The 12,152-nt window shown below is 36.8% G+C and overlaps 1 protein-coding gene across 1 annotated transcript in view; it reads left to right on the forward strand.

Annotated features, from left to right (window-relative positions):
- Positions 1-944: 944 nt before the first annotated feature.
- Positions 945-12,152, forward strand: part of FAM184A (family with sequence similarity 184, member A) — a 31,215-nt gene continuing 20,007 nt past the window's right edge. The window contains exons 1-4 of the mRNA XM_010185772.1: positions 945-959; positions 1,249-1,410; positions 3,314-3,439; positions 3,636-3,782. Coding sequence (XP_010184074.1) covers positions 945-959; positions 1,249-1,410; positions 3,314-3,439; positions 3,636-3,782 — 450 coding nt within the window. The remainder of the gene's footprint in view (positions 960-1,248; positions 1,411-3,313; positions 3,440-3,635; positions 3,783-12,152) is intronic.

Here is a 12,152-nt window from a genome sequence, read left to right on the forward strand (position 1 = left end):
TGTATCCTTTGGATCTATTGGACTGCTGTTAATATTTCATACAGGTGGTGTGCTATTACCAGATACATAGACAGTGATGCACTTCAAGGATATCAGTACAGTCTTATGGGCAGTTTTTCATTTAGTTCTCTCCTTCAGATAGTAGTGCTTTGTAGAGAATTACTGGTAGTTCGCATATAATGTGAAGGAGCACATAGACAAGTGCTCAAGGTTATGTTAGTTTTCCTCTGAGATCTGTCATGCCAAAGAAATTTTGGATTCCTTGCTGAAAGGAGTCCCTCTTAAACAATCCATGGGTTGCATACAGAAGGAGAGAGTTCGAGGGGGGGTGTGGGTTTATGTGTGTGTGTGTATATGTATGTTGCTAACAGTACTTGCATATAATTATGCAATTAACAAACGGAAAGAATGGTTGTAATTGTTAACTTGTTCATACCTGCAAACCAAAAGTTTGCATTTTCTTGAGATATTTGTCCCTTTGCGAATAAATGTATCTCAATATACCAAGGCAATGGTGTAGACTATTACTGCTGCAAAAACTTAATTTCCCATTAGCTGCTGTTCTTTGGTCCCTCCTGCCTCCCATTATTCTGCTTTTTCAGCCTACATATTTAAAAAGTTTTTCCTTTCCTACAGCTGGTGAACGATGTTCAGTCTCTAGTAGTCTTACTTGAAGCAAAAGAGTAGCATCATTTTACAGATGGGGAGCTGAAGCACAAACAGGCAGAGAGAAGGGTATTGCTACATAGCAGTTAGGGAAATAATCACATTATGCTTTACAGGTATTAGATTGAGCTTTAAATAGGCTAATTTGTGGACAGGTTGCAATCTGAAGATAGAGGAATGTGTACTCATGCACAATTTAATTGATCCACTAGGTTAGAGTTTATGTGTTTTGAAATAGTGTTTCTCATGGTTTTAATTTGCATAAAACGTACTTGCACATGGTAAAGTTACAGGTAATTTGAGAGTTTTTCTGTAACCCCTTTACTTGGAAAATGCTGGAAACATAGGTTGGATATTTTTCTTGTAAAAATCCTTTAACTGTATCTTTGTTTGATTTTAAAATATTATGGGATTTTGCTTTTTAATGCAGAAACAGTAAGTGGTATTAAAGTAGAACAGGCTGTGCAAATATAAAAAATTTGTGTAGGGTGAAATTAGAAATCACTGGAAAAAAACGAAACCAGAGTAACTTGGCTGCCATTAGTCCTAATTATGTAAATTACCTTTTTTGTTATGTCATAGGTGTGTCGTCTGCAAGACTTAGTACGAAAAAGTGAACAAGGCCTCGGTACTGCAGAAGGACATATCTCCAGTCTTCAGGAAGCTCAGGAAATACTCCAGAAAGAACTAGAATTAACTAGAGCAAGACTGCGAGAGACCACAGATTCATTGTATAGTGTTGAGGTAACCATAATGGTGGAGAAAAAATTGTGCAAAAGTACAGTCACAGTGATTTTGGTCTCATTTTTAAAATGGCAAGAAGTATCATAGCATACACGTTATTGAAGGAACTTCATATGGCTTAATTAAAAGAGAGATTTCTCTTTTATTTTCAAGCAGGTAGAAATAAACTGGAAAACTAGGATGAGTTGGTTTGGGGTTTTTTGTTTGCTTTGTTTTCTAAAGAACACTTTTAGTATTTAATGGGTATTGCTGCAAGCACATCTTTCTTTGGTTAATATAAAATGTAGCTGCCAAAGTGTGTCTGTGCAAAATATATCCAGAGTCAGATTTTTCAGAGGCTTAACAGAATTTCATGAGAATATAGAAAATATATGTTACACCAGTGCTGTTTGAGACAGCTTCATGTCTTGTTACAAAACAAGATCCAGAGCTTACTAGCTCTAGAATTCTCCCTTTTAAATTATTCTCTGGTTGTGGGTTTTTTAGGGAGTTGGTTTGGGTTTTGTTTTTTTCCCCAATATGCTCGCATACCATGTTTTCCTCAAATAATGAGCACAGTCTTCACTTCAGGCTCAAATTGAGAATTTCAGAAGATGCTTGGGAATAGGTTAAAGATACAAACAATGATATCTTGAAAGACAGCAAGCTATCATCCAGAAAATGCAACCACTTTATACAGCTGACGTATTTAATTTGTCTAAGCACAAATATATTGTCATTTTAGTTGGCTTAGATGGAACTGGAACTGCCAGTTAATCTGTCAGTAGCTCATCAACTTTAACACTAAGTATAACCTTTCCTTTTTCTTTCCTCACTAAACAACATACATTACAAGATCACAACAGTATTTGAAGTAGAGCAGCAAATATTTAAAAAAAATTCCTTGAATCTGTTTCTTACAAGTGTTATTTTGTTAACAAAAATAGCTGGTCATTGTTTTGCTCTCTTTTTTGATTTACTTTCAGCTAGGGTCATGAGATGTACAGTCTATTACAGTTTGTAACTTCCTTTGGTTTTTTGATAATTTCTCTGAGTCCATATGAAGTATGGACTGCATTTTTCTCTCTTCACCTATTATAACATTTAAATATTTGTATGTAATGGCAGGTTACTAGCACTAACATCTGTCTTAACAGATTTTAAAATATATAAATGAAAAAATCCTACAGAAAAATTCTCACTATAAAAAGTCTTAATTTAGATTTAGATGGCGTTTGCTTCTCATGAATGAAGCAAGCACTGCTGAAAAACACTCATGTAAGTATGAATTCTTGGTAGTACCTAGTACTTTTCTAGTATGTTAAAAAGTTGAACAGAAATTGATGTGAATTCTAAAATTTTTTTCTGTGTTCAGACTGAAAGCCTGTTTCTACCACATTAGTCCAATCAGGAAACAGAAAGAAGATACATGAACTTTGTATCAAATCCAGACAGAGCAGGCTTTGAAATTAAAATTATTAATGTTTGCTGATATAAAGAAAAAAAACAGTCCAAAACATGCTTGAAAGTCCAAAGTATGCTTGACAAAGAACCTAAGCCACTTGCTCCAATTCTAAAGATAGTCCTGCACTGAACAGGACTTGGTAACCTTTTGAGGTTCTTTCAACATAAATTATTCTGTGATTCAGTGTAACAGTATTTGAAAAGATTCCTTTCAGAATGACTTATTGGAAAATTACTTTTAATTGCTTTGTATAGGAAGGCAGAATTCTGTTCCACAAGTAAGAAATATCAGCAGATGTATAGGGGTTAATTGTGTGTAAGTAGGAATTACATGCTGAAAAAGTTGTAATTCAAGTTTTATGAGCCAATGTAACTGACTTTTATTATAAATGCATTCATTTAAGGTTTGAAATACTTTTTTGCTGCTGATCAGTCTCTATTGTGAAGTTTGTGTTTGCAGGGGGAACTAGATCAGGAGAGACAACAGCACGAGGCAATGATTGCGGCCATGAGAGAAGAGGAGAAGTTCAAAGTTGACAGAATGGCTCGTGACTTGGAAATAAAATGGACAGAAAATCTTCGGCAAGTATTAATTTATTTATTGTGTTATTCTTCAAATGAGAAATGAAATACGTATTACATACAAATGTAATAGCAAATGAGATGTAAAATATTTCGTTATTATCTAAGCTTTTTCAAGTATTACTAAGTTCTTAATTTTTTTTTCACTTCTTCCACAAGGTCCACTGCATTTTCATTACTTGACCTTTGCTTTTAGACAGGAATGTAATAAGCTTCGTGAAGAGCTGAGGCTTCAGCATGAAGAGGATAAGAAGGCAGCCATGACTCAGCTGTTGCAGCTGAAAGAACGTGAAAAAAATGCAGCAAGAGATGGATGGCAAAAAAAAGTTGAAGATCTTTTAGACCAGGTAACTGTGGTCTCTTTGAGAACTTGAAGGCCATTACAATTTAGTTGCTGGTGGTTTATTACCAATTAACGACATGAAATTGGTTGCAACATCTCTCTCTGAAGTGAAATTCATTAGCATAACACATTTTAAATGTAATCATTATTGAACTTTTTGAGTAGTATATGAAGATACCTTAAATTATATGCATGTTCTTCTTTATGCTAAATGTGAATAAAACTTTTTACAGTTTTTTTTGTGGGAGTGTGAGTGGGAGTGTCTCACATCTTCACTTTTTAAGTTCTCTGTCTGCTTGCCTATTCTGTTGTAAATATTCACCAATACTAATTGTTTGGACCTGGAGGTCTCCCTTATCTTTACAATAATGACACTGTACAAGTCGCTGAAAAGTCAAAATGGCCCTCAGTTTCTAAACATGTTTATTACACCTGTCTTCTCTTAAGTGACAAAGCCATGCTAAGTAGGAATGAAACACACTTGAAAATGTTATCCCTCCTCTGTTAAGTAGACAACATTTAAAGAGGATGCAAGCTAGTCTGAAATTAAGAGATTTTTATCGCAAGTGTTAATTTTGAGACATCTAAAATGATCTTGAAATTTTACAATATAAAAGGGATATTTTTGTATAAATATGAGGGCTTTTTTAATTGCAGCTCACACTTAGAAACTCAGTTATTACTTGGAGAGGAAAGAATTCCAGACCATAGCATTCAAGATGGGTAACATTTAGAGAAATGAGTTTGTAGTTCAGTTTCTCCTGATTGCAGTACACAAAAGGTAACCTCTGAGAGTTGCACTGACCTGAACCACAGAATCAGACTGAGGGTGGAACAGACCTCAGGAGGTCATCTAGTGCAACCTCCTGCTCAAATCGGTCAACACTGAGTTTGAACCAGGTTGCTTGGGGCTTTGTCCAGTCAGGTCTTGAATAAGACCCAAAGATGAATGTTCCACATCTCTCTGAATGATCTCTTCTGGTGCTTAATTATCCTCATAATGAGTTTGTTCTTTATATTTAGACAGAACCTCCTCTGTTTCCATTTATGATCATTGTCTTTCATTGTCTTGTGCACTGCTGTAGTGAGGCTGGGTCTACCTTCTTCATAACCACCTCAATAGGTACTGGGAAGCTGTTAAGTCCCACAAAGCTTTCTCTTTAGACTGAACAAACCTAGTTCCCTCAGCAGGGTATATGCTGCAGTCCCAGCCATCTTGGTGGTAGGTCTCCACTGAATGTGTTCCAGTTTGTTAATGTTTGTTGTGTACTGTGGCAACCAAAGCTGAATGAACTGGAGGAGAAGATAGAATGTGCCCTCCAGGTGAAGTGCAACAAGTGCCAAGTCAAAATGACTGATCCCTTCCCTCATACTACTGGTTGTTGTTACAGCCCAGTATGCTTCTGGCATTCAGTGCTGCCAGTCCACACTGCTGGTTCGTGTTTAGCCTACCATTAATTAGGTTAATCCAGTATGAACCAGTGCAAGGATTTGGTCCAGCCCATGTCAAGGACTTTGCATTTGTCCTTGTTGAATTTTGTGAGGTTCCTATCGGCCCACGCATATAACCTGTATAGGTCTCTCTGGATGGCAGTCCTGCCTTTCAGTGTGTAGTATCACTTCCACTCTGCTGTGCTCCATTTTTCTACTCCTCACAATTTGGTGTCATCCACAAACTCATTGAGGGTACTGTCTCCTCCTCCGGATCATTGATAAAGATACTAAAACGAATATGTTCTGGAACAGACACCTACATGTAACAAGCTTTCAGGTAGAGGGAACAGTTAACTGCTACCCCTTCAGCCTGATAATCCAGCCAGTTCTCATCCATCTGGTAGCCCACTCATCTGAATTGTAATATGATCAGATATAAGGATGTTAAAAAACTTGGTGAAGTTGAGGTCGCAAACATCCACTGATCTAGTCATTTCATCACAGAAGAAAATCAAAGACAGTATTTCTCGTTATGAAAGAGAGTAGAAGATTTTTGTTATCTGTTTAATAATGCAAAGATTACTGTAGACTTTTGGTTGTATTAATCTAGAATGAGGATATTCTGAGTGGAAACTGCATTGGGCCCAGTTTGACACTAAAGGAACTACTGCAATAAGCCTAACTGTGCTTGGCAGTCCATGAATGTGCAATAAGACTCTCTAGCCCAGATGGTTCACAGTCTAGTTTAAACAGACTGGAAACAGCAACAAAAGTGAGATTCTTCTGCTGTTGCATATATATATATGTGTATATATAAAAGATAAAGTTAATAGCATTGGGAAGAATTAAAATTTCAGTTCACGAAAAGGATATCTGTTCATACCTGTCTTTTCAGCTACACTGACCTAGAACAGCCTGAGGTACTGCAGTAGGAGTGTAAAATTATGTTACACCCATCCCCAATCTTCATTAGTGGGAAGATGCATTTAAATCTCATTTAAAAGGCATGAAGTCTGTGTAAGAAAGAGGAGGAGGGCAGGGATCCAACTCTGTTTTCTGCAATTCAGATTTCTGCACCTGAAGCATTGGTCTGGTCTATACCAGCAGTACTATACAATGATTTATCAAAAAAATACAAGAGTAAGGTCTCTGCTAAATCGTTTGTGGGCTCCTAACTTGGCAGAAAATGTGATCTACATGTACACTTTATATTGAATTAGTGTATGGAGCTTCAGTGGTTAGTTGTATAAATGCTATTCAGAAAGGTTGAATTCACAAACTAGATGCTCATCAGTAGGTTGCAGTATAAGGCGTTCCAGAAAGATGTCATGAACATGAATTATTTTTTTGGGAGGGAAGGGAAATTTAGGAAATTATTTCTAGACAAAATTGAGATTATGCATATTTGGCAAATGTAATTTAAACTTAAAGGACTCAAGTATTATTTTTGGCAAATTGAGAAGTATCATATCCAGTGCAAAAGAGTGAAAATAATATGCTTTTTAATATGGAAAGAATACTGTATTGTTTCATAAGCTTATGCTTTCACTCCTGTGAATACGAATTTTTCTAATATGTATAGATGCAACTGAGATTTGACTTAAAAACAAGCTACAAAGAAGTGTAGCACCTAACTTGAAATATAGAGGTGGTTATGTAAGCAAAGTGTTGAAAAAACAGGTTCAAATGCATGGAGAGAAGTGACACAGTATAGTTACTTAAACTGTAGAAGAATACAACATAGAGTATGCCCATCTTGGAATACTGCTGGCTGGTGCTGAAAAACTGCATGAAGAGACAAAGCAATAAATGGCAATAATTAAAAAAACAACTTTAACAAATGTTTAATCAAAAAATGTATGCCCATAAAGCGTACAAAGCTTTTTTTTTTTAATCTTATACTAAGCTACAAATTTCTGCCTTCTACTGCATGTTGCACATTTGATAGTTGAGATGTAGCTCTTGTATATGGCAAGGTAATATTTTTGCTTTTACACCAGTAGTGCTAAGTGGTCCCTCACAGTATGCATGTAGGACTATTGTTATTCTAACAGTATGGTTTTGTTATGAGTCAAATAATTCTCTTGGGAGGAAATGCTGTTCAGCTGATTAAGTGCTTAAACACATTCTTGCCGGTTGCAGAGCATCGCTTGCCATCTACGGTTAAATGGGGTTGGAAGGTTAACTGGACCAGTGTCTAGAGACCAAGTGTGTAGTTCGTATCTCTGATAGGAGAAATGGTTCTAGAAGACAAAAAAAGAAAGTGTTTTTCCTTTTTTTTCCTGTAAATTGTACTAAGTACTTCTACATCAATCCATGTGAGAGTTTCTTCATGAAATATGTAGTTAATTCAGATGTGCTAGCTCTTTTCCATTTCTTTTAGCTAAGTAATGGGCTTTTAACGCATTTCGTAACAACATTTTACTGCTGAGAAGTCTTCAGCCATGGATGAAATAGCAGGAATTTTCTTCTTTTTAAAGCATCAGTGTGTTTTCTCTTCTGCCTCTTCGCGTTGCGCAACCTCCAGTTCTGAGCACTGAGACATGCAGGTTCTGTACAGACCTGTATTATTCTTACCTATTTCTTTTCCTGATATATGTTCTTTCTGTAAACTGAATCAAGTATTCTGATTGTGGATGGGCTTTTCTATATTTGAGCAAATATCGATTCTCTGGCCTTCCTTACTTTTCAGTATAATGTGTTCCAGTAAAATAAATGTTTCTGTCAGCACCTTTTTCCATTCTTGTGTAGCTTCGTACTGTTACGTGACCGAGCATTAGCATGGCATTCTTCTCTCTAACTTTGTCAACTTTTTGCACACAAAGATACCATCTTCTATTAATGGAAATAGTAGTAGTAGTAGTACAGTGAGAATGGACAAAAGTATGCTACTTTTGCTTTGGTAGCTGTTTATGTTTTCTGCTGCAGAGATTCTCTCCTTTTTTGAAAAAAAAGTAGAAGTTTCCTATTCAGAGTCTGTTTCTATGGTGGTATGTTCCTTTTTAAACTGTCAAAAATATCAGTATATCAAAATATAAATATTTCTGTCTGATGTAGACATTATCTAAATTGTAGGTTTCAGAAAATTTCAAAATCAATCTTAAAACCCTGGACACTAAGTATACTCTTGTTCATGAAGTGGAGTGTTGTAGAAAAGACATAGAGCTGTGCACATCTGTAGATGCCCATCGACCAATCCTCTATGGAAGGGTCGTTACTGCTCGCTCTTTATTTGCCTCTGTGGAGGTGCTTATTGCAGTGCTGACTTGCATCCACATTTCCAGAATCGGGAAACACTACTTTCTTTCCCCAGCACAAGGATTACCCGGGCTGTAGAACAGCCCGGGTAATCCTTGCTTTAGAAGATTTGCTTTTGAAGGGATGCTGGAAATTTCTACAAGAGAAAACCTGCACATACCCTATAGCTGCTTCCTGAAAGAAGGGAGATTAACTTTCAGCACCTGTGCTTCCTTTCACTTGGTATCATCCTGAACACACTGTCTAAAGGCTTGTTGGTCAGAAACAGAGAGGGGTCAAGTTCAAACAACACCCCCTAATTCTTTTTGGTCATTCTTGTATTCAGTAATACTAGAAAGGCTACCATGACATCTAGTGGATGATAGGGGATTTGGGCAAGATTTAAAAAGCACTTAGAAATCCGAAATGATGAAATCTGAAAGAATTAAAACAAAAATCATACCAGGGTTGGGAGCAGAGAACAGAGGGCACCTGCAATGCAGTTTAGGGTAAGGTTTTATGCTGCCTCTTTCGTCTATTGATATTTGTTGTTTTTCCAAAGAATCACCACTTTCTGCAGCTCTTGAAAACTTTTGGAAGTGACTGCAGCTCTCTAAACTGTGCTCTTAATGGGATTGTGCCACGACTCACAGAAAATCAGGGGAGTTTTGGGAGTTTCTGCCTAGATCCAGTGTCCATAAACATCCTTCCGCTCACCACTGATTTAGAAGAGTCAGTACCCATATTCTGAGTGGGAAACCGATGCTTTAAGCAAGTCAAAAATTATTGTACATCAGCAGGGCCCTCAAAGGACCATCTGTTGAGGGTCCTGTTTCGTGACTGCCTGTACCTAATAAAGAGGCCCCCTTGCTCTATGCAGAGATGTGATCCTGAAGATTGATTGCTCTATCCAGATTGATCATTGTAGTTTTGTTTGAAGCTTGAACATGAAAACAAATGCATGAGATCCAGCTGTAGTATCTCTCTTTCTGAGCTTTTAGTTAGCCCATTCAGCCCATACTGCACTCCCTTCATTATTTTACTCTTCGTTTAAAAGATACTGAATTAAACAGAGGAAATTCATTAAAGACCATTAAGAGCTACCCAGCAATAGAAACAAAAAATTGAGTTAGTAAATCTGGAGAAGACTGAAAAACTTTTTGATTCTACCTGTCAGTGGATGAAAAGAACATTAAATTCTTAGTACAGTATGTAATTAATGATGTATGAGTCAGCAAAGAGTTTAGTTTGATATTTGAAATTAAGTTTACACTTTCAAAACTGGTAAATAGAAAACTAAGACAGATCTAACAGTAATAATACCATTCCTAAAATAAAATTTTAATCCTACATCTCTACACATTATTTCCCCTAAATGTGAGAATCTGGAATCTCTAGCAAAAAATCTAGTTTTAAAACATAACTCAGCCTCTTTGCTCTGGAAGATGGCTGCTAATACATTTGCAGATCACTGTTAAACATCTCCCAAATCTCAAACCCAGTAACTGCTGAAGTAGCTTTTGCGTAGGTTCAGAACCAGTGAAAACAGTGGATGTGGAGAGGAGTGTGAGATAACTGGTTAGGTGGGGCAAGATTTCCTTCAGATTTGGCAGATGAATAAAGTCCTAGATTAAGGACACCTCTTGACAGAACCTCTCTGTGCCAGGAAGAATTAACCAGGATGCATATATAATCTTTAAAATCCTGACAGCATTATGATAAATAAGTAAAATTAAATAAAGCTCTGGTACCATTCTGAAAACTTAAAAAATTATCAACAGATTCAAATTATCATCTTAATTCAAACTTCTTTCCCCTGACCATTGAACCTGCAGTTTGTCAGATTGAAACCACATAATCCAAATTTCAAACAGGTAAAAATGCCAATATACCTAGGCATTTTGCCTGGCAGTTTGACAGAAGAAAAAAGAGCTGTGTTTTTAAAGTAACAGGGTAATTACTGCCTTGTGATACCCTGGACACGACACCTTCGCTCAAGGTTGCTACAGAAACAGAAGGAAATCAGGACCCATTAGATCCCAGAGACAGTTCTGTATTTCAGAATGCCCTATACATACACTTCATTTTCTTCAGTAGAAAACTGTTGGGTTTTGACAGAGAGGAAAGAGAAAGGGCTCTAAATCCTGATTTTTCTCATCAGTCAGACAGGGCAAGTTTTGATGCAGCGCTCTCGTGCCTCACATGTCACAAGCCTCAAGCCAAGTACAAAACATTGTAGGAAACAGCTGCTTTCCAAATCTCTGCAGAGTCATCTGTCGTGTGAGCGCTCTGCAGCCAGAGACAGTACATCTGCTGACAAATCAGTCTTCCTCCTCAAACCAAAGAAGTCTCCTGAGGGAGAGTTCTGGGTTGTTTGTTTTTTGTGGTTTTTTTTTTGTGGCTACATAAAATGAACTTAGGCTAAAGGTCCCTTCAACTTCTTCAGAGGCAGCTCAGAAACTGATTTCCTTTACTAACATCTGATAGGGGCACATAGGTTTTCTTCTTCAGAAAAGTTATCAGCACCTATTGGAGCCCGTGCTTAAAATGAGGCAAAGACTGCGCAGCAATCTAGATCTGCTTTGATATGACATGTAAAGTTGAACCTTCCCCGGTTAGGGTCTCGGGTATTATACACAAAGTTCTGTTGTCAACAGCATTTTGAGAAGTCAGTAAACTGTATACCCAAGTTAGATCTTGACATGATTTGACACTGAGATATCAATGAGAAAGGTGTTACACACTGATCTGTGGGTGATTCTGAATGTGTCCACATACTTTTCCATACGGAGCTGCATCTGGTTATGTTGCACACGTTTTGCTGGAATCAGTTCCCATAAAAGTTATCAGCCTATATACTTCTAATTTAGTATTCTATTATGTATGTATTTTATGGAAATTATTTACTATCTAATAAATGATGAAAATAATAAATTGCAGTCAGACTTAGTATTCATCCTAATGAATCCCTGTTTGATTTTGGTGCTAGTTCACCACTAGCAGTTTCTGAGATTCATAAGTAAGTTAGTTGTAATCTTTTAAAATATTCTTCAGTAATATTGTATAAGCACATTTTTTTTTGGTCTGTGCATGGTCTTTTTGCCAATAAGATCTGAGCATTTAATAGTTGGGGTTTTTTTGCACAAGATACTTACTGTTCTCATTTCACAATTGGGAAATGTGGGTTGCAGAAAGGTTGCTTTGAGTGAGGTAGCCTAAGAAATCTGTGGCAAATCTATATATTGCACTTAACTGGAGAGTTGTAGTCCAGAACCTTCACCAAAAGTTCATTTTCGTTCCATCTGTTTCCAGATCTCTGGAAAACTTCTAAATTTGGTGAAATCACATGCACTAAAATAATTAACCCATTTCAGTGCTGTTGTAAGATCAGTTTGACATCAAAGCAAGACCAGTTTCTTGGTGAAAGAAATCTGTTACACTGCAAGCAGCAGGAGACAATTCTCACTTTCTTCAATTGTCCTTTTAGTAGGGTAGACCTCAGAATATAACTTCCCAAAAGTATTTTTACTTGGAATTTTTTCTCAGCATAGAACATCACTAACCTTTATACTTCAGGTGTAAAATCTAAATGTATGTTATACGTATTTCTTTGTTGTACTGCAGTGGTACATAGATATGTGCCAGTCAGAATTAAGTCCCAAATGTGGTAGAAACTGAATATTTAGCAAGAGATCATTCCTGC

Source organism: Mesitornis unicolor, unplaced genomic scaffold, assembly GCF_000695765.1.
Source record: "Mesitornis unicolor isolate BGI_N332 unplaced genomic scaffold, ASM69576v1 scaffold51405, whole genome shotgun sequence".
In the NCBI taxonomy this organism is placed as follows: Eukaryota; Metazoa; Chordata; class Aves; order Mesitornithiformes; family Mesitornithidae; genus Mesitornis; species Mesitornis unicolor.